The sequence below is a fragment of the Candoia aspera genome, chromosome 1 (genome assembly GCF_035149785.1).
Source record: "Candoia aspera isolate rCanAsp1 chromosome 1, rCanAsp1.hap2, whole genome shotgun sequence".
Taxonomy (NCBI): Eukaryota; Metazoa; Chordata; class Lepidosauria; order Squamata; family Boidae; genus Candoia; species Candoia aspera.
Window position 1 is genome coordinate 23,752,065 of NC_086153.1, and position 27,911 is coordinate 23,779,975.

The 27,911-nt window shown below is 42.5% G+C and overlaps 2 protein-coding genes across 2 annotated transcripts in view; one reads left to right on the forward strand and one right to left on the reverse strand.

The window, feature by feature from the left end:
* LOC134500997 (L-gulonolactone oxidase-like) overlaps positions 1 to 22,272 on the forward strand; it is a 35,090-nt gene extending 12,818 nt beyond the window's left edge. The window contains exons 6-12 of the mRNA XM_063308564.1: positions 7,868 to 8,053; positions 12,537 to 12,644; positions 13,304 to 13,380; positions 14,891 to 15,040; positions 17,456 to 17,620; positions 19,261 to 19,351; positions 21,942 to 22,272. Of these exons, the coding sequence (XP_063164634.1) occupies positions 7,868 to 8,053; positions 12,537 to 12,644; positions 13,304 to 13,380; positions 14,891 to 15,040; positions 17,456 to 17,620; positions 19,261 to 19,351; positions 21,942 to 22,070 (906 nt within the window). The 3' untranslated portion in view covers positions 22,071 to 22,272. The remainder of the gene's footprint in view (positions 1 to 7,867; positions 8,054 to 12,536; positions 12,645 to 13,303; positions 13,381 to 14,890; positions 15,041 to 17,455; positions 17,621 to 19,260; positions 19,352 to 21,941) is intronic.
* Positions 22,273 to 25,257: 2,985 nt separating this feature from the next.
* The window catches only part of FBXO16 (F-box protein 16), a 30,945-nt gene continuing 28,291 nt past the window's right edge, over positions 25,258 to 27,911 (reverse strand). The window contains exons 8-9 of the mRNA XM_063305287.1: positions 26,534 to 26,762; positions 25,258 to 26,177 (exon numbers count right to left, since the gene is read on the reverse strand). Of these exons, the coding sequence (XP_063161357.1) occupies positions 26,074 to 26,177; positions 26,534 to 26,762 (333 nt within the window). The 3' untranslated portion in view covers positions 25,258 to 26,073. The remainder of the gene's footprint in view (positions 26,178 to 26,533; positions 26,763 to 27,911) is intronic.

Consider the following 27,911-nt stretch of genomic DNA (forward strand, 5'->3'; position numbering starts at 1 on the left):
AGTTTAGAGAATACCTTACCCTTTGCCAGGTGGGACAAGATGTCCTTTATTAAGGGTAGAGGGTATTTATTGGATACGCATGCGGCATTTAATCCGCGGTAATCTGTACAGAGCCGCAGTGACCCGTCCTTTTTCTCACGAAAGAGGACTGGCGCTCCTACTGGAGAGTTTGCAGGCTCGATAAAACCTCTTGCCAAGTTTTTGTCCACAAAGTCCCTCAATGCTGCCAGCTCCCTCTGGGTCATGGCATATATTTTGGGTTTGGGTAGGGGTGCCCCCGGGACCAGTTCAATGGTACAGTCCGTTTTCCTGTGGGGGGGGAGTTTGTCCGCCTCTTTCTCGCCGAAGACGTCTGCGAAGTCCGCGTATTTGATTGGCAGTCCCTCTGGCAGCGCCACCTCTCTGTGCTCTGAAGTTGTCATTGCCCTCCCCATGGCCGCTCGGGGGACCCTGTTCCCTGTGAGTGCTTGATAACGCCCGTCAGCAAACTTAATCTCTCTGGTTTTCCAGTTGATAACTGGGTTTTGCTGCATGAGCCATGGGATGCCTAGTATGAGTAGGGGTTGCCCCACCAGTGCCACGATGAAAGCCAATTTTTCCTCGTGGCTGCCGAGCCTTAGCGCAGTTTCTCCGGTGTATTGGGTGACCGGGCCTCCTCCCGCTGCTGATCCATCAAGCTGAGTGAACACCAGATGGTGCTGAAGTGGATAGCAGCGGAGGTTAAGCGCGGCTACCAGGTCTGGGTGCATTAGGTTTTTAGAGCAGCCAGAGTCAATCAGTGCCTAGACCTTTTCAGTCTTTTCCCCATGGGTGAGGGTGACATGGACATAGAGGGTGGGGCATTCCTCACTCACCCCTTTGTCATTGCGCCTGTTGCTCTTCTCCACCTGTCCTTCGGCGCCCCTTAGGCCAGGTGGCTGTCGTTTCCCGTCGGCTCGTCGGGATTGCTTCCCTCCTCCTCTGAGCTGTAGGGGAAATGTCTGGCCCGATACTCCCCCCTCGCTGCTGGTCGCTTTCTTGGCGCTGGGGTTGGTGCGGCTGGTGCCCTCCTCGTGCTCTCTCTGGGTGTCGGTTTGGGGCATGCTGCCGCCTTATGGTCGTCCTTGCCGCACGTGAAGCACTGCCCTTTTGCAAAGCGCCAGTCCCGTTCCTCCTTCCACGGTTGGGATCTCGCCTTCCTTGGCCTTGCGGCTGTCCGTGATGGTCTCGCTGTCTCCGCCTGCTGTGCTTCCCTCTGGGCTTGGCAGAACGTGTCGTGGGCGTCCTCTGCTTCCCCTGCCAGCCGGATCCACTCGGTCAGGGAGTTGGGGTTGTTGCGACAGAGTGCAACATGTTCAAGTTAAGACCTTCTTTGAATTTCTCAATCAGGGTCGATTGAGACCAGGCTTTCACCTTGCCGGCTAGGGCTTGGAACTCCATGGCATACTCTGCCACAGAGCGCTGCCCTTGCCTGAGTGTTTTCAGCGTCCTTTTAGCTCTTTCTTGCTCCAGGGGGTCCCTGAAGTGCAGTTCCAGCGCTCGAAGGAATTCTGTGCTGTCCTGCAGTGCCCGGGCGCCTGATTGGCACAATTGGACGTACCAATCCACGGCCCATCCTTTTAATTTTATGGCGAGGGCATTGACTTTGCCCCGTTCAGTCCTGAAACAGGGACCCCATTCTTCGAGGTAGTACCTTGCATTTGTTAGGAAAAAGGAGAGTTTCGAGGGCTCCCCATCAAACTTTATGCCAAAGTCCTTGGCTGCCATTCTGGCCGGGCTCCAGATCACATCTGGGCCTTGCAGTGTGCTGCGTGGGGGCTGGTGCAGGTCGGATCGGCTCCAGGCGTCTGGCGGTGTCATTGTCGTCTCTCGCTGGGTCCCCTCGCCAGTAGGTCATCTCATCGGCAGGGTGGGAGGGTGGGATGTCGTCCCTCTGGTGGCCTCTCAGAACCGGGCTCCCCCATAGCCTCCGCCGTCCGCTGGGTCACCGCTCCGTCTCTCATCCGGGTGCGCCTCCAGTCGTTGGGTGGGCTCCTTGGACCGGTCTCCGCCGTAGCTGCTGCCTCCCACGAGGTCGTCCCGCCGTCTCTCATCCGGGTGCGCCTCCCCGATGCCGCCGCCGCGGGGTTCCTGAGCCGCTGTCAGCTGTTGGAGCAGCAGCCGTATCGCCTGCATCCCCTCCTCCAGTGCGTCCAGCCTTGCCGCCGTCTGCAGACTCCCGCTGGTGCGCCCGCCACTCCGCTCACCCTCACCTCTGGTTGTCGTGGATGAAGGACCTTCCCTTGGTCCCTCCGTGGTGCCGGGCGATCCCTCGACTCTGTCCACCCTGGGTGTTGGTTCGGCCCGCGTCTCCTCCGGGGTGCTGGGCGAACCTGGAGAGGATCCCCTCGTCTCACCCCCAGTGGCCCGCGGGCCCCGGGGCGCCGGGGTGGTTCCCTCCCACTCCTCTTCCCCCGAGCTGGATCCCATACTTACCTGGGCGTTGTCCCGCCTGGACCTCAGCCACATCCCGCCCAAGGGGAGGGGAGCTTCGCCGCCAGGTGCCAAGTGGTTGTTCATACCTAGCAGGGTCCCTCACAAGCTAGTTGGATAGGTGCTAGGTAAAAAAATTTTTGTGCGTTCCCGTTTTTATGTCAGGGTCAGTATCGCTTCGCAATAAGGCACAGACTCACTTAATAGGTATTAAAGGATTTCCGGTTTATTGGAATGGTGGCTGACAGAACGAAAAACGGGAACGGGGTTGCGGTGGTAAGGCGCCCTGTTTATACCCTCTTGCGGGGTCCCATGCTCCTCCACCCTTCATTGTCCCCAATCCCTCTTGATGGGCTCCTTGATGGCTGCGTGGGCATTTTCCCGGTGTCTTTCCTTGTCCTCTTGGTTCCGGTGTGTCCTCCAGGGCACCAGGTGCGGCTTATCGCTGCTTATCTGAAGCCCTTCTTTTCAGCTGTATATGAGTCCATGGGTGTGGGTGCTTTGGGTGCTTGGTTTAAGCACTGTTTTAATTATCTCCTTCCCCTTTTCCTTAATGATCATGATCCACGTTGTGAGGCTCTTTGTGCCTTGCAACGGGGTCATGACACATATAAGGCATGGTTTGGAGAAAGTGGATGCACATGATATTGGAAGATTAATGTTAGGAGATTCAGGGTAGAAAAGTGGAAATTCATCACATTATACCTTAGACTATAGCAGTGTTTCTCAACCTTGGCAACTTTAAGATGTGTGGACTTCAACTTCCAGAATTCCCCAGCCAGCTTTGGCTGGGGAATTCTGGGAGTTGAAGTCCACACATCTTAAAGTTGCCAAGGTTGAGATGCACTGGACTATAGAATCCACTGCCAGAGAACGTAGCATTGGTCACAATTTGTGCTCAACCATTGCTTGTATAATCATAGTTATTTAAACAAGCTATGTTTGCCTAGTTCACCTAGTACACTAAATGCTGGTTTATAAAAATTATGGCAGGGTTCAGATGGCAAACTAGGTCAAAGCTAAGCAGTGGTTTAGCATGATGTTGACTCTATTCTGCCAGTGTGTGCATATGTACATGAATGCAAGAGAGAAAGAAAGAGAAGGTGAAACAGTCCACAAGCTCACATTAGTATATAGCCTGAACACAATAGGCTACTGAGTGATGTAGAACTGTGCAGAGCTGAATTTTAAAGCAATTATACTGGTCCATCTTGTTGTCTTTCTTGCTTCCTAGAATGGAAGTCTGTCCTTGTTATATAACCAAAGCAGTAAATGGCTACCTAGGATAGCAGCAGAGTCTCAGCTGCAAAGCTGGCAGAATGATAGGCAGGTTTGTTTCAATTGATTTTAGTGTGATTTCCCTAGAGCTTGTTTTCTCGTCTGAACCACTTTGACCTCAGAAGATTGCCTAGAGATGGAAAAGAGGCCCAGCACAGCAGCACCGTGCAAAAGGCCTCAGACGCTTAATTTTGTCTACTTCCTGTCCCTTGTCTTTTCTTCCCCCTGGGAAGTCATTTTCAGCAGGTGAGATTGTAGGGAAGGTAAACCAGAGGATGGGTGAAATTTACTTTGTAGAGCCATTGGAGAGCTAGAAGGTAGCCTGAAGTTCAGCCCACTGGTGCCCTCTGCTGGAGAAAGTTTCTTGGGAGGAAAAACTGGGCTAGGATAGGGAAAAATGGGTGGTTGGGATGCTTTCATTACACACTGTGAAGAATTGGAGTCATGAAGACCTTGTCCATCAGTTACATACAGCATCTTCTAGCATCATCCAGCCATTGAGGGTCATCCAGCTATAGAAGATGCTAGCTATAAATAATTTTAGGGGGTGGTACCTTGGGATCTTTCCTTTCTGGCAACTGTAAACTCTGGGCTTCAGCCAGTGATGCAACAGTGTAATAGACCAAGGACATTCACCACATACTTACAGAAGCTTGGCAGTAGATCAAAGGTCATGACTCAGATCTGCAGATGTTCATATTGCTGAAGCCGATGTTCCTGAACCAGAACAAAACTTGAAACCAGGAGCATCTTTACCGGGGCCCAAAAAGCCAAGAGGGTAACTATGACTGTGTGATGAAAGCTGTGACTCCTTTTAGGTATTTTGTACATACGATACATATAAAAAACTTCAATCATGCAGTTAAGGCCACCACCTTGACCTTTTTTACTGCCTCCTGAGGATGCCTCTGCTTGAATTGACACTTGAAAAGTCTCATTTGAACTGAAGCATCAAATGAATCTTAAAACTGAATTACCAGTTCAGAGTAACTGCCTGGTGCTTATCAGATACTTTTAATTTGGAGTTAAAATTAGCCATTTATGAGTGATGGAATTCTCCTATCTCTTTTCTCAAATCATAAAAATACGAGCTGTCAGCATTGTTAGTGTTTCAAATTCTGTTCAGCACCACTCATTTTTTTACTTTGCTTCTTTCTCTCTATTTCTTAGATTAATCACATGAGTGATCTTACCCAGTCAGGGACCTTACAGTAAATGGGGCTGATATGATTTTTTTATAGCCAATCAGATTTTGCTGAACCAAAGAAAAGCAAGTGGATATTTTTATAAGCAGTCCCACAAAGTAAGGACTATTATCTGTTTTATAACACGATGAGCCACAAACTAGCTGACAACAACTTATTAGGGTTACTTTTGTCTCTCTGCCTATGGAGTTAATTTGTGGTTCAGTGTATCATGAGACCGCAGTAAATGGCTTTGTTCAATTGAAATTGTTCAGATAACCATGGGTAAGCATAGCATGCAAGCACAGCCATTGCTAAAAATATGAGCAGTTTTGAGTCTGCGGTAATAAAATAATGTTATGGTAAACTTATTAGTCTGAAGTTGAACTGTAATGGCTGTAATGTGGCATCCCTTTTATACTATCTCCAAATGCCCTCAGGATAATCAGTATGGAGGCTGGTGGTGCATAAATAAGCAAGATTTTTTTTAACTAAATCATATAGTTCAATATCAAGTAATTATGCAGATGAATTCCAGCAGTTTAAAATCTCCCTGATTTAACTGTGAGAAATTATTACATCAAAGACTCCCGAATGAATGCCTTTTCTGAAATCTTTGCACTGAATCAGTTGGGATTTATGAAGCACAAATATATGCAGCCTGCTTTGTTTCTTCCTCTTATTGCTTCTGTATCCTAAACACAGACTGTTCTAAAAAGTCCTTTTCCTTCTTTCTTTCTTTCTTTCTTTCTTTCTTGTATTTATATGGCCACCCCTCTTCCCAAAGTGACTCTAGGCAGCAAAGTTTAAGCAAAAAACAACAATATAAGTGTTAAAAACCCACAATACCTAATCTAAACAAAAAAGAAGGTAGTACTGAGACTCAGAGCAACTATCCTATGAGGAAACCCATCTTGCAGTGTGACGATTGCAACATCAAGAGAAGATTCAAATGCAGTAAAATGGCCTTCCCCAACTTGTGCCCTCAAGATCTCTTGGACCAATTCCCAAAGGCTTATGGGAATCAGTGTCCAACAAATCTGAAAGGCACCCAATTGGGGAAAGCTGCAGTAGAAGCTGTAGTGCTTCAGATTGATTCAAGGCAATGCTTTCCAATGGAATATGCAGTATATTCAGTTGTTTGTCTTCCAGTTAACCTTGAATAAGTGCAATGACACCAACAGTGTTAATAAGCATGTAGGGGTGGTGATTAGCAACTATGTGGGTGGGTTCACACAATACACTAAATCCTAAACCAGGCTAAGAAGACCTCGCATCTGTGCTTGCATTCCATGCTGTACCCAAACCAACCATATTATGGCTATATTTGATTGAATGATCTATATGTTGATTTATCGTGATTTATCATGTTGATACAACACACTCCAAGCAAACCATCCTGTTTGATACATAAAACAATGACATTATCAATAAAATCCAACGATCTCAGAATATACTAAAACTCGAAAACATGCCACATAAAATCCATAAATAATATCAACACCCCAAACAGCACAACATAAAAAGCTTCGGACATTAAAAAAAAAAATGTGTAAATCAAGCACTTAGATATCAGGCGCTTTGCAGCTTCCCCAAACCAAAAGGGATTCTTTCCAAGCTATGTTTCATAGACGTAATTTTAGCAAGATTCATTGAGATGGATAGGATAGGGTTACTTGAATTCCAGCAAATGGACCCTTTCCGATTTAGAATGAATCCATCTCTATGTTGGCTGTAGTGGAAATGTTTTGATTTCCTTTCTAGCAGCTTTCCTATGATCCAGGAAGGAGGCAGATCTCTTTATTGATAACAAGGAAGTTTGCAGCTGGCTGTTCACCTAACTAACTCCTGAATCTTTATCAGTTTGGGAACCAGTCTTTACACCACCAGAAGACATGCCGGGTAGCTTGGTTCACATAACATGCTAAGACAATGTCTGAGTCCCTATAACATGCTGAACTACAAACTTCCCAATCACACTTTAGTCTAGCCCAATGTGTTGTATGTATATCACAGTCATTGTGTAAACCAAGGAAGGGGGATTTTGGGTTAAGTTTGAGCCAAACTTAATGTTTTTTTTAAGGCCCAGAGGTATAATGGGCGGACAGTGGACAGTGCAAATGGGCAGGGCCATGTCATCCACATAGACAGGATCAGAGTATTCTGGTTTTTTTCTTAAGAATTTGGGGGAGTTTGGGGATGGTTATTTTAAAAAATATTAATCTAAGCCTTATATCACAGATTATGTTTGTATTCTGCCTTAAAACTATGAGACACTGTGCCACTGATTTTCAGCAGTTGTGGTCATTGATACTCTGAGGGCTATAGAGAAGTAGGGTCATGCAGCTTTGGAGCCACTGATTCCCACCACCCCAGCTTCATTGAGAAATATGTTGGCTTGCCTCATACAACTTACTAAACCATAACCCAGGTAGGACTCATTTAATGACTGCCTTATTTAGTGACCATTCACAGTTACAAAAGTGATGAAAAAGTAGCTTTGTGACAAATCCTCACATTTACGACCTTCGCAGGTCTATAAAGCAAAGGAAAGCTGAAGTAAGATCTTAAGCACAGTTGTGGTTTCATTTAGTGACTGCTTCGCTTAACACCTGAGTTGCCAGTCCCAATTGTGGTCGCTAAATGAGGACTACCTGTAATATGAGTTCGTACAGCATGCTAAAGGCACAAAAAAGTTGATCTAGGTTTTAAAAAAGCTGTCTTGGTATGTTGCATATATGTAACTACTAAATCTGTATCTAACCTGGTTAAATACGTTGTGTGAACACAGCCTATATGTTATAATTTTAACCCGTGGCCCTGGGTTGGGCAGGTTGATAGATACTGGTAAACTAAGGTAAAGTGGAACTCAACTGAAACTAACTCTTCAAATGTACTGTAATAGATGAACTGATTCACAGATTAAACCAGATCCCTTGTTCTTCCCCTGGCAGGTGGTAGCCATGACACTGTTGACAGCTTCAGGGGAAATCCTGGAGTGCTCTGAATCTGTGAATCCTGAACTCTACCAAGCAGCATGTGTACACCTGGGTTGCTTGGGCATCATTCTCACAGTCACTTTCCAATGTGTAGCAGAATTCTACCTGCAAGAAACCACCTTCCCATCTACACTCAAGGAGGTAAGCTCAGAAGCTATAGTCAGGAAGTAGAATTTAACACTATTTGGAGAGGCATGTGATGTGCCTAACTGTGTGACCAAAATGCCAATTGATATTTTAATATCTTGGAAGAGTCAAAGCAGCTAGAAAAATTCTACCAGCATGCAGTTATAATTAATTAACAAGTATTTTTTTTCTATACACAGCAGTCTCAAATCATCTAATTTGTTAGGAAATCTTCTAAGCTGAGGACCCTAAGTAGGAAGGTTAAGTTTCTTTTCCGGGAGTATCTGGGCCTTGGAAATTATTTTTTAGTGTCTAAAGTGTGTGTGTGCATTCCCCACATGTGCCAAAGATTTTAACTCTTGATCTCCCACTCATAGGGAAGAGCAATGTATATTCCATACATTTATACTTGGAAAATTCCACACACACCCATGTTACCTTCCATACAACAAGTTTCTGACAGTCTTTGGTCTATGATGCAAATGTACTCTTTTAAGAATGCTTTGTTTTAAATCAAGATTCTTGTCTTGTTTGCCTCTGAGATAAGTGGGAGCTGTATACTCTCCACTTATTTATTCAACCTACTGTATATGGATCGGAAGAAGATGAGCATGGTTTTAAAACTGCAGGAAGAAACATCTATAACCTGCACTATGCTGATGACACTAGCTTGGTATCCGAAAATACAAAAGATCTGTAAGCTCCAGTAATAAAAGTTAAGGAGCACAGTGAAAAAAAGGGACTAAAATTAAATATTAAGGAGACCAAACTAATGACAAAAGGTAAAACAACCAGCCTTAGAATTGACAATGAAGATTTATTTGTTTGTTTGTTTGTTTGTTTATATTTCAAATTTCGTCACCACCCATTTCACTCGAGCATGACTCTGGGCAGTACTGAAATGGTAGATAGCTTCTGCCTTTCAGGATCTACCTTCAACGGTAAAGGAATAAGCAGTCAAGAATTCCACTGCAGACTAGCACTTGGTTGAGCAGCCATGAAGGCCTTGGAGAAAATATTTAAATGCCATGATGTGTATATACCTAGAAAAATCAGAATCATGTAAATCATGGTATTTCTGTAATACTCTGGAAGCTAATGTTGGACTTTGAAAAAGCAAGGTAGGAAGAATATTGATACTTTTGAACTTTGGCGTTGGAGAAGACTCCTGAGAATACCATGGACAGCCAAGAAAACAAACCAATGGATCATCAAACAAATCAACCCAGAGTTCTCACTTGAAGCAGAAATGACCAGGCTCAACTTATGCTACTTTGGTCTGTCTTTGATAAGTTATGGCAGCCTTTCCAAGCCAGATGGGCTGCTTTCCAAATTCCTAGCCCACGTTGCCAAAAGAGACCATGCTATCCCAACCCATCTGGAGGGGGACAGCAGGGAAAGGTCCAGATGAGAACAATTTGCCTCTTAACTTTGCTCAGTTCATGCCACAACTTTCCTCGGAGGAGAAATAACAACTTTAAAAGGCAAGGCGTGATATGCAAAATTATTCAAGGAGTAGAGAAAATAAATAGGAAGATATTTTTATCATTTTTAAAGTGATAGAATGTCAGATCATCCAAGTAATCTGACTAGTGGAGAGTTGTCTTAGATGTAGCACACAGGTATTTCCTTAGCTGGCTTTCAAGGACAGTCAGGTTCAGGGGGTAAGTTTATTCCAGTGATGATGCTGTTACTGCTGCAAGGCTACCCAGTGTTCATGCACTTTTCATGACTTAAAGTTTATTGGCAATGTGATTATCATGTTTTAATTTATATTTGGCCCAGACAACTTATGTCTGGGGACAATTGATAAATGATGGTAATAAAGATAATTAAAGTATGTGGAAATACTCAGTATCAGCCCTCTGAATACCAAGCACTGACCATCAACTGCAGGAAAAGTCTATTACATTCATGTCCCACTTTTAAAGATAACTTGATAGGTCTTTGATGTGACCATCAAACATAGATCTTCTCATATACTTTTTTAAGAAATAAAAGAGCCTATGAGCAGGCCGCATTTGCTGAAATTTGTGGCCTATAGAAATAGGAGTGAATGGACTAATTTTTCAAACAAATTGAATTTTTCCCCCTTCTCATTGACTTTTTGTTTTTTTACTGTAGCCTTGGAAGGCTTAATGCCTTACAAACATACTGAACTATAGTTCCCGTAACCCCACAGCCAGCCCTGCAGTTAACCACACTAACAGCAGATGTTTAGGCACTGCAGTATTGTCTAATAAATCTGGTAAGGGTACACTAAGATAGGGTTAGAGTTAGGGTGAATGTATGATGGATTAATCCATTATTTGCAATTAACCATGATAGTGGAATTAAACCTTCAGAACAACTGAATCTTTGAATACCTGATACTGGGAAAGGCAGGGCCGTTAATAAGGGAGGTCTGTTGCCTTCATATTCTGATTATAGGCTTCCGGAGGCACTAGGCTGGACACTGATGGAAATTGGATGCTAAGAAGACTTTGTAATTCACTAAGGCCAGGTTGGATAAGAGGCAGCAGTTCTTATTTTAAAAGAGGGAGGGCTGAATGTGGACGGCCAAAAGATCTAAATCTGAGCCCATAATTTCATGAATGACCTTGAATGGAAATCTAGATTGGGCACTATGTCACTGAGACACACTGGCCTTTGATGCAGAAGGCAGTTGTTTCATATCTTCATGTGATATCTGAATCATAGTGACCTTTCTCTTTTCTTTCCTTTGACCAGTTTTCACCAGCTCCATGAATATGCTTCAGTATTACTGTACATTGTTTTCCCACAAAGCTTTTTCTGTTCCCTGAGACAGCTGGAGAGAGCAAATTAAGAGAAAGGTCCCCCCACAACTTTTTTCCTTTTTTTTTTTTGCGCCATGATTTCCTTTGGCACACACATAATATGTCCCATTACTCCTGATTTTGCACATGGGCCTCCAGATTAAGTTGTACAAACAGATGCTCCTTTTACATGAAGTTGAACTGCTGAGCTCCACTGGCTGCTCATCTTCTCTGTTTGTCTCCATGGACCTTTCTTGTCCAATATATTTTACTCCTCTTTCGTTTGCTACATGTAATTTGTGCTTCTTAGTTTCCGCGGCCTCATAGGCATAGGTTTAAGAGAGAGAGAGAGCAAAATATGCAAAATCAGAGGTCAATTCATCCTTTAGTTGTGGGCATTTTCTTTACTGGGTAGTAGAAGTTCAACAGAAAGCTATAGTGAGCCACCATACTTTTCCAAATGGAAGGCAACCCTTCCATTTTAAGATGACCAAAAGCTGATGAAAATAGTAATGGTGAACCAAACAAATTCCTTGGCTGCAGAAGGGAACCTGTGTTTGCTAGGAAGACTCGACCTATTCTTTGGCAGTGATTTGCTGTTAGAGAAGATGGCAGGGTTCCCTGATACCTGAAAATTATTTCAAGGGTTCCTCCAGGGTAAAAAGGTTGAGAAAGGCTGATCCAGTTCAATCCTCAACTGTGTCAGTCAGCTTTGCTGTTGGTTTATTAACTCTCCAGTCCTGGCTCCCATCTCCAGAGCAAATTTGCAAGATTTCATGTAGGAAGAAGTTTGGATTGCTGTGTTTGTCCAATCTCTCATTTTCTATTTTTTAAGCCATGTGAGAAAATGGAAAACTTAAAGTGGTTCATGGCCAGGAAGCAGCAATTAATTCAAACAACAACCGTTGATCATATACACCCGTTATTTGGTGACACGAAGTTTCACTGATCAAATTTTGCTGGCAAAATGTTTAGAAAATGGGAGGGGGAAATAATACAAGGTGTCCCAAAAGCCTTAGTTCAGTTCTGACCTTTAAAAACTGCACTTTTGAGACATCCTGTATAAAACCCCTATGGGAATATTCTTGTTCCTCTGCAGTATTTTCGAGACGTTCATATTGATGAGAAGGACTTCCCACAGAACCCTAGAGCAGAAGGGACATTTAGTCCACCAGGCCTAATCCTCTGCTCAGTGCAGGAATCCAAATTCAGCATCCCCAAAAGATAACTGTCCAACCAATAAAAGGGAACTTATCATAGCTGTTTCCACTGTTGAACTACTCCTGCTGTTAGGGAGAGTAGAGACCGTTCGTTGTTGTTCTTTTCCTGCCGCAAATCAATGCGCTGAAAAATCATCATCTTACAGAGGAGAACCAGTAGTCTGATGGTTAAGGTGTTGGATTAGAACTGGAGAAACCCAGGTTCAGAGCTAGCCTCACCCTGGAAGCTCTTTGTGGGGGGTTGGGCTGGTCATTATTGCTCAACCCAACCTACCTACCTCAAACATTTTAGGTGCATAAAAACAGGAGAGAGTATTATATATGCCACCTTGAGGTTCTGGAGGAAAGGTGAGAAACAATAAATTCATAATTCAGCCAGTTTTACTCTTGAACATTAATTATTCAGCATATCACTCAGGTGGCCCATCAAACCAGAAAATTGAGCAATATCACCCAATTTAAAGATGTGTCCATTCAGATCTCAACTTTGACCTCTTGCAGGTCCTTGACAACCTAGAAAATCACCTAAAGAAATCTGAGTATTTCCGCTTCCTTTGGTTTCCTCACAGTGAAAATGTGAGCATCATCTATCAAGATCATACCAACAAGGTAAGTTCATTGCACCATGACGAAGGTAGTTCACCATTAACTTTTTTGGAGAGAGAAAACTAGGGAGGCAGGGATTAAGAAGTCTCCAGTTGCTATGCGGGTCCTGGGTCTCTCTCATTTCACAGGGACTTCCAGCAGAAGATTCCCATTATCTCTTTTTTCCATTCAACATCCCTGTTAGGTAAACCATAAATGACATTCTTTATAGGTCAAGAAGTTGCATCTAACCTCAGCACATGCCCTTACAAGCCTAACTCTAATCCCCATCAGCTCTTCCCAGAGCATCTCAAAAGTGTCAAGTTCAGAGAAGCTGGCCTAACCTCCTAAGCTTAAACAATTAAAGCACTGGACTTGGACCAGAGAGACCCAGCCATGGAGCAAACTGAGTGAGATTGGGCCAGTCACTCTGTCTCTCAGCCCAAAGTATCTTACAAGGTAATTGTTGTTGGCATCAATTGAGGAGAGGACCCCATACAAGCCCCAATATGAGCTCTGAAAAGAAAGGTGGGATATCAGTGTAATCAATCAATTCTACCTTGGTATATGCTCATGTTTATGATGAACTTGGCAATAAGTGGTTCTCACAATACCACAGGCTTAAAAGCCAGATCCCCAGCCTCTTGACAAACTCATAATAATCCAGTACTCTGTTTTTGCAGCCTCCCTCTTCCTCGGCAAACTGGTTTTGGGATTATGCCATTGGATATTATCTGCTGGAGTTCTTTCTTTGGACCAGGTTAGTTTCTACATCTCTGGAATATGGAAGGACCGCTAATTTCAGTGAAATCTTCTTGCATGGTGGATGGAAGGACTGCATTTCTTGTTCACATCTCATCACTTTCTGCTTCCCAGGAGGCCTCCTGTCCAGATTACCTTGGGGTGGGTTCTTTTAGCTGTAACTTGTATATTTATCCTGTATCTTCCACTCCTTCTCTGAGACTTCAAAAATGAATTACAGTAGATCAGTCTGGGATAGTAAACTTGATATTCGGATTAATTTTTATTCCTTGAAGTCAAGGGGTTCCATCCCACACTATGAATCAAGCAGGATTACTCACAGACAGACACGTGCAGAATCTCCACCTACTGTTGCAAATCTCACTTTACTCTAGTGGTGTGATACCTGGACCTATGCTGTCCTCTGGTGGGCAGAAGATGCAAGCACCCCTGTGAGGTTGCTGAATTGGTGGAGAAAAGAAATTGCTCCACCCATAATGGATGGACTCAGTTACAGTGGTGATGAGTGGTTTGCCATTGCTTTATTTTATTTTATTTTTTATTTTATTTTATTTTATTTTACTTTACTTTCAGTTTAGACCACAGCCCAGGCATTTCCTGGTGGTCTCCCATCAAATACAAAATGGGTCTGACCTTGCATAGGTTTTCAAGATCAGCCAAGATTGGCTAGATGCTGCTATGTAGTTGGGCTATTCTGTTGAAATCAGTGGCCAGGTAACTATGAAGGGTGATGGCAAGGTTTCTTTACCTACCAGAATATAGCCATAGAAACATTGAATAACAGGGTTGATCAGGAGCCCAAGTCAAACCACTCCAGTACTTTATTATTTGCAGAATGCTGTTTGATCTCTGACACTCCTAGCCTTGTACTTAAATAAGGAGGAGAAACCCTGGAAGAAATACTAACAGCTATAGACATATGTTGCCACTCCCACATAGCTTCCTGCTACAGGATCCCTTTTCATAGTTTTTCTAAGCTTTGTGCTGTGTTAGTGAATAATTGCCATGACATGAACAGCTTTTTTAGATGCAACAATAGGGAAGGCTTTTGTTGCCCACCCAGCAAAAGTCTTGCACTGCAAAGCTCTCTCTGATGACATCCAGCATTGATTTCTACCCCCTCCCTGCTGCTTCTGCCAGGTAGAAATGCGGGAAGCAGATCTTCAGTCTAGCCCAGGAATGTCCAACTAGGGACACTCAGCTTGACCATGGTGGCAGGGAATTATGGGCAGAAGAATCCCACCACATCTGGACGATATCAGGTTGGGGAAGGGTGGTCCACACCCACACTCCCAAGAGTTGTAATAAAAGATTTGGAAGGTGCCAAACTAGAGAAGACTTTCTACACCAGACTTTCTATTACCTTCTTCCTTCTGCCAGGAGAAGAATCATTCCCCCAAATACCTGGAGAGTGTAGCTACTCAGTCTGGGGAGTTTTGCATGCAAAGCAGGTGTTCCGCTACTGAGCTAGAACCCTTTTCAGTCTGTCATTTCTCCTTCACCTTCAGCACCTTCCTGCCCTTCTTGGTGACTTGGATCAACTGCTTCTTCTTTTGGCTCCTCTTCACTGGCAAAGTGGAAAACGTCAATTTGAGCTACAAGATCTTCAACTACGAATGCCGTTTCAAGCAGCATGTGCAAGACTGGGCCATACCCATGTAAGTCAAGTGGGTGTCTCTCTCTCTCTCTCTGGTAGAAACAATAGATTCCAGAATGATCTGGAGGATATTTGACATTTAACATTCAGATCCACCATTAAAAGTGGAATCTGTTTAACTCTGTGTTTAGGATCCTATTCTCCCAGTTTGAGATTGAGAGCCAGTTTGGTGTATTGGTTAAGGTGCTGGCCTAGAAACCAGAAGATGGTGAGTTCTAGGCCTCCCTTAGGCATGAAAGCCAGTGGGTGACTCTGGGCCACTCACTCACTCTCTCTCAGCCCAACCCACCTCACAGGGTGGTTGTTGTGGGGAAAATAGGAGGAGGAAGGAGTATTGGGTATGTTCGCCACCTTGAGTTGACACACACAAACACACACACACTCTCTCTCTATATATATATATATATGTATAAATAAAAAGATAGGATAAAATAATCATAATCATAATCCTACAGTATAATGAGCTAAAAGATAGAAGAAGAAAAGGAAACAGGTCTCTGAGATCAAAGAGAGGCACATCATAAATATTGCCTTGAGTTTCATACGAGGAAAAAGTCACCATACAAATCATTACCTTAAAATAAATAAATGAAGTTCCAGTGTAGCAGGGTGAAGAACTGAAACCAGTCCAAAGTGGGCCAGATCATGTCCAAAATATTCAAGATTAAGAAACAGAAAAGTGAAATAGATAAGATTTCATGCCCCTGGCTGAGAAAAAGGAAATCAGGGGGTCCCATTCCTAGCAACTGTGATGAGATGACCTCAGGATGACTATTTCTGGTCCTTGTCATTCAGACATTGAACTGGAGGCTCAATCACTTCCATGTGTAAAATCGGACTTCAGCCCTCCAACTTGGGTCTTGATGAAACAAGACATTGCTGTGGAGCTTGCCTGAGATGATGAACACTGTCTTGACTCCCTTTGAATGTATTACACAGGGTGTATTACACCTTTGCTTGTTAGATTTATAGCTTTGTAATTGCTAATTAATTGATTCCCAACTGAAAGGCTCAGGATATTCTGGTATCATTTTCAAAGAGAGAAGATCATACTTAAAGGAAGACACTGAATTTAAAGCCCATCTTTGGGCAATTTTTATATTTATATCTTGTCTTTCCTTCAAGGATTTAGGCTGGCATACATAGTGATTCCTTGCTCCCTTTACATCATAATAACCCTAGCAGCTTAGCTAAACAGAATTATTAATTTAAGGTCATGGAGTTACAGATGAATAGATCTCCCTTTTCTGTGGTCTATTTTTCCTTTTAATGTACATTAAAAAAAATAATTGTTTGTGTTTGAAGAAAAAGTGGTTGAAGAATGGTATCATCTCCTGCATGGCCTTGTCGTCTGAAATTTAAAAGTTCCCATTTTCTTCAATCTTAATATGATTTTCAGATCCCTTGATCACATTTGTCCTTCCCTGAATCTAATTGGTTTGGATCATTAAAGGGTGTTGCCCAGAACTGGACATAGTTCTCAGGATGGGGACAGAATAAAATGGAATTCTTTCTTCCCTTGGTCTGAAAACTATAGTCCCACTTATATGGCCTAAAACTACATTTGTCTTTTTGGGCACAGCTGACTCATATTCAGCCTGCAGTCAGCACTTATTCTTTTCACAAATGCTATTAGCAAGCCAAATATCCATATCTTATATCTGCATTTGATTTCTTCTTCTTCCTAGATAAAGAAAATTGAATTTGTCTTTATTAAAGTTGATCTTATTATTTTCAGTCAATTTCTCATTTTAAGTAAACAGGTTTCAAAGGGAGGCAATTTGAGAACTGCTTTTTTCCCCTTTATTTATTTAATTTTCATTTATTTACTGCACACTCCCAGCTATGAGGTTGGTCCACAGTGGTTTGTAAAAGCCCTTGGAGCAGCTATCAGTTTAGACAGCCTGGAAAGTGTGACTGTATCCATGTTCATTGAAAATAGAACCACAGATGTTGCAGGATGCCATGGGGGGTGACAGGATCCCCTTCTTTTATTGAACAACAGCAACATCAACAAAAACTGGTTGCCCCCAATGGACTCATATCAGTGCTATGAAGCAGACCAGATCAGGTAACTGACTACAAGAAGACTAGAATTCTGCCTAATTGAGATTGGCTATAGCAAAAGAATTTTGCAGGTCTGCTTCTGTTTTCCCTCCCCTCCTATTTATGGACTGGGGAGTTTGAGTCTCTTCCTCATACTCCCTCGCCCCTCCTGTGTTGAACGCATGCTTCGGCAGCTGTCGTTGGCCTAACAACTTCTGGATTCCTTCTCCAAGGTCATTTCCATGGTTCTCTATAACTCATGAGAAGGCATGGACAGTTAAACCAGTTCTGGATTGTAATGGAAAGACATTAACTCCATTCTAAAATATTGGTATGATTTGTCTGGTACGTCTTGGTTTTCTTTTGGTAGTGAGAAAACAAAGGATGCTCTTCTGGAGCTGAAAGGGATACTGGAGACTAACCCCAAAATGGTAGCCCACTACCCAGTAGAAGTGCGCTTCACCCAGGGGGATGACATCCTCCTGAGCCCCTGTTTCCAGAGGGACAGCTGTTACATCAACATTATTATGTACAGGTGAGAAGGAGGCATAACTGGGGAAGACAAGTTGGGTGATTGGAGGAATGTGTTTCGGTCAGTACCAATGAAAACTAAAGTGAAGCTTAAGTAACCCTGGGCCAAGAGAGAAGAGTTTAAACAATGAAAGATTTGTGGCTGAAAAGGGATGAATCCTGTTTTGGACCCTTATTGCTTCTATACCCTCCACTCAGCTTTAATGGCAGCCTCTAGATAAGCACCTCTGTTTTCTTTCCCAGCATCCCCCATCTGTGATGTTAGTCCAGCACAGAGAGAGCTTCTGAGGGAACAAGGGCAGCTCCCATCCTACCAATAGCCATTGTTTTATCCCAGAAGCTTTCTCCCTAGGATGCTCATAGTGCTTCATAGGGAGGGTCTGGGAAAGAAATTGGCAGCCCCCAGAAAAGCACCCTGAAGAGTTTGCCCTTTCCCAGTGTAAATCGAGATAATACATGAACTCTGATAGCCTGCCTATTTTTTTAAAGCTGAGTTGCAAAGAAGTAGTGATACATTCTGACCCAATGTTCAAAAGAGTGACATTCAGTATGGTGACTCTCAGTAACACATCAGCTGTCTGGGGCAATGCTTTTCAAATGGCCTTCTGGAGTGGTGGTCCTTATTGGTGAGGTTAATAACTACTGACCAGTTTACGCAGCACTCTTGCAGAAGTGCTGGGGTGAGCCTGGAGAGAGATGGGCAGGCAGATTCCTATTCCTCAACACCCACTTTCCTTCCCTACAAAGAGCCATTTTAGAGCAACATTTCTTGTTATGGATTCAGATTTGTTGAAAATGCAACTATCAGAATTTCGAGCCAATCCGGGATTTCTGAGGCCTGAAGTTCAAACATATCTGGAGGGCCCCAAGCTAAAGAAGGCCATTCTACAACCTATTGCACATATGGCAGTTCAGAAAGTTAGACTAACTAACCAGAAACCAGCATCTTGTGGCTGTGCAGACTGGACGCTCTTCAAGAAGTCCTATCCCCACAATGATCTTATCATGCCTGTTACTAAATATATCTTCTGCATTTGCAATGATGCTGACAGCAAATCAGCACTAGCACACTGCAAAATGTGTATGACCTCTTTCCTCACCACCCTTTTGGAACCAGTGTTTTCCCCTTCCCTGCTTCACAGATGGATGAAAGCAAAGTCATCTAGTGTTTGTGACATGTGCACTTTCTGTGGACTTACTGCCTACTAGCCTGAGCTAACAACCCTCCCCCTCATGTTCAGCTTTGTGAGTTAAAAGGAAAAAAAAGATTGTTTAGCATGCGGGCTTGCAGGATCTTGACTTGCTGGAAAGGAGCCAAGTTAAAACAAAAGCCGCTCCCTCCCTTAGCGCTGAAACAGGGCTAAGCTATTGGGTAAATCAAGCGAAGAAGAATGGGCTGAAGGTGCTCCTTGTGAGCTAAACACCAGGCTAAATGTACCTGAAATCCCTGTGATGAGGGCAGTATGAAAGAACCACACTTTGCATTTAAGGTTCCTTCAGGATGATTAGCAAATGGGGGTGATGGTGGTGGCAGTGGTGTGGCAGAGCAGAAGATTCCCTCTGTAATGAACCACACAAAGGTATCGTGTAAGGGAGAGTCATTCAATCTCTGTTCCTGCCTTCCACTTCTTCCTCTTTCTCAAGGCCCTACGGGAAAAATGTTCCACGCCTTGACTACTGGCTTGCCTATGAAGGTGTCATGAAGAAGTTTGGAGGGAGACCACACTGGGCAAAGGTACTAAGTTAAATCCCTCTCTTCTAGAAAACATAGACACTTGCCCACTTAGCTTATTTTTGCAAACCAAAAGGAAACACAGAACAAAAAAATAATAATACAGACTTTTACCAGTTAGAGGGACAGCCTGATCTGATATGGCTATTTCTTACATATGTATATGTGCTGTCCCATAGTTGGGTACTAAGACTGGCTGTTTCCTCCATCTCTGTTCATCGTAAGAGGTAGCCTTTGATCTCAACAGAAACACTGGGCTTTGTCAGACTTCAGATACAGCAATACATCTCTATTCTGCCGGTATTCATCCACACATTCAGTAGTGAACTCACAACAGAAGCTTCATATGCTCAACTCTAAGGGTCTCCATGGAGAGATGTCTCAAAATCTGCAAGATGGCAGTTATGTTGTGACTGAAGCCCCACCTCTTTTGTACACACATGAAAAAGGAGTGGAGCTTTGATCACAACATCATACCCACCATCTTACAGATTTGGAAACATGCCCCCAAGTGGATGCCTCTGATCAACCCAGCTTAGAATAGTTGCTTTGTTGCAGAAGAAAGAAGCCATATACATGAAGAAAATCCGCCTAGTGCAAACACAGAATTCAGCAACTCCAGGTTTTAAATCTTAAAACTTCTCCTCCTACCTTTTTAAGTCAGCAGACTTCTAACAGTTCTTTTCCCAGCCTTGAGATAGGAAGGCTAAGGCACCTACTCAATGAGTATACAACAATTTTGCCTGGCTGCAGCATTGTTGGTTTCTACCTCAACAGCTTCAGCCCTTATGGATTTGGAGATTTTCACTATAATTAAAATGAATATGTAAATTAGTTGATCACTGTCCAAAAAAGAAAAAACTGCTCTGCAATTTAAAGGCTGTGCAATTTCAGGAGACCTACTCTGCAGTCACATGCTAAGCTAAACTAAAATGCAGTTGTGCTTCAGGTGAAACATTATCTTAGCATGTTTGTGAACCTGGCCATCACGTCAAGCTATATTATGGTTTGGTTGGGCACAGCAGGCTATTTAAGCCTTTGTGTTTTGTTAATTCAGATGTTGTGCAAAGTCATCTTACAAGTAGTCTTAAAAGCAAGAAAATAAACACGCATGTTCATGAGGTCTGGAATTATGACATGCCAAAGAAATTTCAAATGTTCTTCATAAAAGCAAGTTCTTTCAGGCAATCTGGATTCATGCTTTTATGAACATTATGAGGAATTGCCTTATGCACTAGTTTAGACCATCATTGCCTGTTCTGAGTGAAAACAGCTCTCCAGGATTTGGGCAGGAAGACTAGAATATCTCTAAGATCTTTTCAAACTCTTGCATTGCATTCTGTAATTCTGTAAGTGACACAGGCAAGTCTAAAGTGAGACTCAAAAAATCAAAGTGATGCCTGCCACAAGGTCAAAGCTCCATCCTTTTTAAGCATGTGTTGTATCGCATGCTACCATCTTGGCTTTTTTCACCCATCTTCCTTATGGACACCCCTGATGTCTCTGAGAACTTCAGGCTCTTGGCTTATCTTACAAGGATGTAGATTTTGGCTGTACATCAAGAAAAAATCCTACTGATAAGAGCTTGCCAGGGGAGGTGGTGGACTCTCCTTTGCTGGAAGTGTTTAAATAGAGGCTGAACGCCAGAGTAGTGGATTCTGCACCGTGGAGCAAACTATCTTCCAACCCTTAAATTATATTTTTCTATTATTATTTCTCACATGCATGAACTCAGTGTGTCCAACTGGAAGCTATACAAATCCACAACACAACAATTGTTATCTAGTGTCTTGCTTTAAAATATTCGAAAAGAGATGTAAACTTTCAAAGCAAGCAAAAGGGTTGCAGCTACCAACCCTCTTATTTCCTTTCTTAAAAAAATAAATGTTATTAAAAGTTTTAAAGAAAACATAAACACTAAGAACTAATAGAAAATAAAAAGAAAGAAAGAAGAAAAAGGAAAAAATAAAAGTTCAGTGAGAAAGAATAAAAATAGAAAGAAGCTTCCAATTTTCTCTGCAGCAAATATAAGTATGTCCAACCCTTTTATTTCCTAAGAATGCCTCTGGGATTTATTTCCAACCATATGTTGGAAATGGAGATTATAGTTCAGATTATGAGAGCTTCCTATGTTTTAAAGTAAAACATTTTACAAAAACAAAATCAGGTGGGGCAGGAATGTGGCAGATGTCAATGAAGTATTGGTAGATCCTCTAAGTGTCTATAGGAGCCATGTGAGAAACTCAAGAGATTACAATTACAACCTATTCAAGCAAAGTGTTTTAAGCCATCTGAAGTGAGACAGATTGATAGATTTTATATATATGTATATGTATATATATACACACACACACAGTGTGCATATACACACATACACACTATATATACATTACAGTATTTATCTGTAATTATCAGGAATTGTTGATCTATCTCAACCTGGTGCTTACCAAATGTTATGGGTTGCTTGCAACATCCATAGGCAACATAACTACATCAGGAGGGTAACAGGTGAATTTCTGAATAGTTGTTGTGACCCTATGCTTGTTGACACCTTCCCAAGACCAGTATCATAAAACAGATTTTCTGTCACCAGGCCCATACATGCATCCGGAAGGATTTTGAGAAGATGTACCCAGGTTTTCAGAAATTCTGCTCTATCCGGGAGAAACTGGACCCCAGAGGAATGTTTTTGAATACTTATCTGGAAAGGGTCTTTTACTGAAGGATAAAGTAAAGAAGGTGGTGATGACATGGACCAGCCCCTCACACAGTCCTCCATGGTTATTCTTGATGAATAAAATTTCTTTGCTGGGATGTAATGCCAAACCAAGCTGCCAAGAGCACATTGCTTTTAGACTGCCCAGAAGTCTATTTAAATGTGTTCGATAAATAGAGAAAAAAGTAACAGAGGGGAATATTTTTTGGGTCAAGCCACTGTTTCTCATCTTAAGAGAGATGCAATAGTATGGCAATGATCACCTTCTCCCAATTCTTTATTCACACGCATTACGTTGTGACTCTCTGGGCAATTCCATATTGTTGCTGCTTCCACTCCATTCCCTAATCCCTAGCAAGAATTACATAATCTGCAGTTGTCTTCAAATTTGCCAGTCTTGGTATGCTGATTATCAGCCTTCTCCTTTCCGATGCCAGCTATGTTATCCCTATTACTCTAGTCAAATTTTGTATGGCTGCAATGAAAATGAGGCAACAGTTGAGACACAAATCAACTCTGAACATATTTTATTTCATTTGTTGTATTATTTTTGATTTAGCTGATCTTTGATCTTATAAGGATTGTTGCTATTATTTCATAGGTGAAGGAAGCGTTCCCCTTGTCCACATGCATGATTTATTAGAACATGGATCTTCTGTATAAATTAGATTCTCTTCTAAAATAAAAGCCAAGTAGACCTACAATCAAATTCAAGTGGTTCACCTGTTTATTAGACAGAGATTATTTAATTGCTCCCCCTTTCTGTCTTTTTAAGGTTACTCCTCAAGAGTATCCCTTTTCTTCCCTTTTGCCAGTTTTGGAGCTCTGACTCTCCCCTCCAGACTCTCCCCAATTTCAGCATCATGATAAAAATGTTGGAAAGGACTTGCAGGAGTAATGTCATTTTGCTTTATGGCACTTTAAATGTGCGTTGCAAATGGAACAGGGGTTAGTCATAGAGTGCTAGATCAAGGGTGGACAATTTTGGGACAATGGTAGAGTAGACTAAGAGCTGTATGCCAGTGAGCATGGGTAGAATTGGTGGTGGATGAGGCCAGAATTTGCACACCCTCCCCTTCTCACTCTACCACGAACCATATACACGTTGCCACCACTCTGCACACACAAACCTTCACACACATTGTCAGGCTCCACAGCTTGAACCTGGAAGCCACTTCAAAAAGTTGATTGCACATGGTTAACACAACAGTGCAATCCCTTCTTATATACACCCTGCTTTAAATCCAGCATTTGTTTTTCCTGCCTTTTTCATGGTTTAATGAACACCTTGTTTTGCTTTTCTCCAGCTTGGTGCTAGTTAGCAGGTGGCTGTTGGCAAAATCAGCATTCCTACTCACTAAAACTCTAGCTCTCACCCCATACACCTTAGAGCGAAGGAAGAGTTAATCCATGTGGTAAAGTCCCTTGTAGACAGAGCAGTGGTGAGCTGACTCATGAGTAACAGCAAACAAACACTGGACTCCAAAGTTGTAGAAAACCAGCTGTAATTTATTCTTCCCAGACCCTTAAGCATTCAGGGTCAGTTGAAAACAAAACGGTCTCTTTGGAGTGTCAGCAGTCCAAAACCAAAAATCCTCAAACATAAAATACTCAAATCAAGGGAGAAAATGGGACAGGCAGCAGTAGTTTGAGGCTTGATATCCTCCTTCACACCAGCAGACTAAGTGGGCCTCCAGCCTCAGCAAACAGGCAATTCCCTACTTGCAAAGACTCTGGTTCTTTCCTTTCCTTAGGAATTCTAGTAAAGGAACCAGCTCTATTTAGTGCCTGACAAATGAGCCAGGTCCCAACCAGGCAGTGTAGACAGGTGGGGGAATCTGTTTATACAGGCCTCGATAAGAGAACTTCCAGCACTTCCTCTACAGGCTTCTCTCTATCATTATGTATCTACCATCTTCCTCAACCATCTCCAACCCCTGCCTTTTGGCAGAGCAGTCTTTAAGCTTAGCCAGCCCTGAGCCTGCAGGCACTTACAAACAGGAGCTGTGGTTTGCCTACGAGGAGGCTGGTGTTTTCCCTTCACCACACTCAACTTTCCCACATGCCATTGTCTCCATGTAAATAGCACTTCCTCCAGCCCACCAAATAGCTGGCAGACTGTGGGTAACACGGTTTTCATGATGTGTGAAATGAGATGACCCTCTTTGCATGCTTTCCAATCTTCCCCATCAGTACTAGTACAGCTTGCTGGCACATCAGAGGCAAGCTTGTAACAATGCAATTTGCAGAATTGGAAAGAGGTGGCAACGTTCATTGAACATCTACATTTGCCTTACATAAGGTGTCCAAGTGATGCACATTGTCTGCAGAGTGTCCATACTGCCTACTAGCTGAAACCCTTTCTTTAATCTAAAGATCTCAAGGTTCCATCAGAGGCTACAGGAACGACATAAGACCATATCATCCTTCCAAAATACAAAGGTCAATACAATGCAAAGTGCAACATTTGATTTCTGCCTTGCATTGAATTGAATTGAATTGTTACTTTTGGATTTCTTTTAATTGGGCCAACTCACCTACCTGCAAACGTTTCTTGATCTGCCTACAGTCTAGTGAAGGGTGGTTCATAAGAAATGTTTTATCAATATTTGCTTTCTATTCCTATTATCATTTTGTCAACATTTGATTATTTTGATTGAGTGAGCTTAATCCTCAAAATGTACAATACTTTATCTACTCCACCCCACTGAATGTAAACTGGACTCTGACAGATCGTTGTTGAAGGTGTTTAGTCACATGTGGACAAATACTTTCCAAACTAAACATATAGAATAACTCCCCAGCAGTTCCAAAGTGCACACACAGGAGTAGTCAAGGCCTTCCTATAGAACCCGAAAGACTGGATCTTGCCACAATAATATTTAGGAGAAAGTACTCTGCAAACTAAGCTTCTCCTGCTATGTATTTGGCATGATTCCTTCCTGAAAGTAGGGATATTGGTTTTCTTCTGATGGCTATATTAATTCCCCTTCCCACAATGCACTAAACTGTTGGGGAGTCAAGCAAGCTAATGCCTTCTTCCCACCCCATATTGTTTTTTTATTTTCAAATCATGTTCCTGTAGCTTGGTCATTGAATAGGTCCTGGTAGGTACTGCATACTGAACCACATTAGATCATCATCATCATCGTCATTGATGAACTGGTACGCTATATTCCCAGTTTTATTTTTGAGCTTCCCCATTTTATTTCCAAGTTAATTAGCATGTTCAAGTGCACCATGAGCATTGTCACAGTACAGGATGCTTTCTAAAGCAGCGCAAGCAAAACAAGATTGGCCTCTCTTCCAAGGAGCTTCCAATCTCTATGCTAATAATGGTAGACTTGAAAAGGTGATGGTTATTTATTTATTTATTTAATGTATACCCTGCCTTTCTGCTTATATAAGTACTCTCTCATCTTATATAAGCATTTGTTCATGATGGACAGGAGGAGGAGATGCAGAAATGGATGTGAAAATTACATTTGGCACAGGACATGATGGTTATTTCCCTATTATTATTTAGTATAATTCAAACATATACCCCAATTTTAAGTATTCCCCCATTTTTCTACTTGTTTTTTTTATTAATCTGATTCTGCATTCAGATTCATTGTATTAGTTTCTAAGTGCTCTCAGCTGCTATTGTTTACTCAGTTATCAGGAAATTTCACTGAATACATGAGTAAACATATACAGAATTGAGCAGTTGGAATCCCTATAATATTCACCCTCACAACATTCCTATGAAATACATTGAGACCATTTCTATTCTACAGTTCAGAATCTGAGGCTGGGAAACAATCCAAGGCCACATGGCAACTTCCTGGCTTCACAAGTTTTTAAAACCAAGGTATCTGTTAATTGATTCACTATAGAAATAGAGCCATGATAAATCTGTCAATTATCCACGTGATTCTTCATCCTTGTCCAAACACAAACTCTTCAGAGAAAGAGACATTTCACTTAACAATAACTGAACAAGTGCCTTTTCTTTTTGGAGACTAAGTCAGTGGTGATGCAGTGGTCTCTTTTCTCTATCTTCTTGCTCTGGATCAGATACATAGCTGGATGATGGAACTTCCCAGGGTTGACTTTCAAACAGTGGTGATGCTGGGAGGGGTTAAGAGATTAAATAATTAAGCTTAGTGTTAAAGAAAGAAAATTCCCACCTTCATCCTATACGTTGCACTTAAGAACATACAATCAGATCAGAGACCGATTTAGTCGAGCATCCTGTTTCCTGCAAGGGTCAACCATTTTAGGAAGCCATCAAGTGGGATGCAAAACTAAGCAATTTCTCTTCTGTCATCTACAGCATTCAGATTCAAAAGAGATCCAGATGGGCCCTCCTCACAGTTCAAATCAAGACACAAGCATTAGAGCAGGCAGCACCTCCCTTTTCTCACCATCCCCCTCTCCTTTCAACTCACCCCCTCTTTATTTTAAACGGACAACAGTTTACTGACTTGGTGAGCTTCTGCTAGTTCGGGTAAAGGCTTTCTTTCCTTTCTCACTCAGCTTTGGGACTGGCCCTCGGGCAGGTGCAGGACGTATCCCAGCATTCCACTGAGCACTCTGAGCAAATATTTTAGCTGTTGATTTAGTCAGAGGGCAGCTGTTTGGCTGATGCATAGCCCAGCTTGGGCGAACTGGAACTTCTGCCTGCAAGCCTGCAAGTTCTGCCGAGAGGGACACCTAGGAAACAAGGCAGATAAACAGGAAATTTGGAACATAGCAAGTGATGAAATTTCTGGTGAACATGCAGATGAAGCTTTGACTTCTATGGTTTTAGAGATGAAAAAAGATAGATGAACTCAAAGAGATACCTTGCACTGAGCCCAGATTTGGCTACTGCTTGTCAAGTATTTTCTGCTAAGGGATGTGGGTGGGTTTATGGCAGGTTAATGATGCCAACTGCTAAAAAGCTCTTGGAGGTAGCAAACTTGGGAACATGAAGGGCTGTGGTTACAACAAAATGTCATCCAACCATCTAGTATGGAATCCTGAAAAACTCAGCTTTTATGATCCTGGGCCTCATGGTGTGTGAGGGGTATAGTCACCCATTCCTAAACACAGTGATACCAAAACCATGAAATGCATGTTGTGATGTTACAATGCAAGCTCTATCTTTTTGTACTTGTGTTGTAACATTGCATACAATGTGCATAATGTGCAGAATTTGTGTTGTGATGTTTATTTCATCATTTGCTTCCCCTTGACTCTGCAGACACCCCTGGTGAGGAATAGGACCCTGAAAGTGTTTGTTCAGTTTTTGCTAAGAATTATAAAGTAAAGTTGGCAGCAGAAAGCTACAGTTCCAGCTGCATCACCTAGCATCTTCATATCTCCAGATGGGGCAGAAGACAAGGCAGTTTGGGATTCTCTCCATCTCTCAAGCCATCTTACGGTAGCTACCTTTTCCCCCCTTAATATGCTATAATCAATTAGGCCCTGGGTTTGCCACACAGTTAACAGAAGAGGATCGACAAAAAGGCAAGAGAAAGAATGAGTAGGAGACAATATAAGGCTCTTACCAAATTGTGAGGTTTAATTTATGATCAAATCCAAACAATACTTCCTGCCTGACCCAAATATTGCTATTTTGAAATGTGTAACAAGTTTAAGGCCACAGTACCATACATCCACTGAATTCAGTGAAGAATCGTTTTCAAGTACTTAATTTATTTGCTTTTTTGTAATCATTTATTGAGAGCCAGTTTGGAGTAATCGTTAAAGGCACTGGGCTAGAAACTGAGATACCATAAATTCTAATCCTGACTTAGACATGAAGCCAGCTAAGTGTCTCTGGGCAAGTCACTCTCTCTCAGCCCTAGAAAGAAGGCA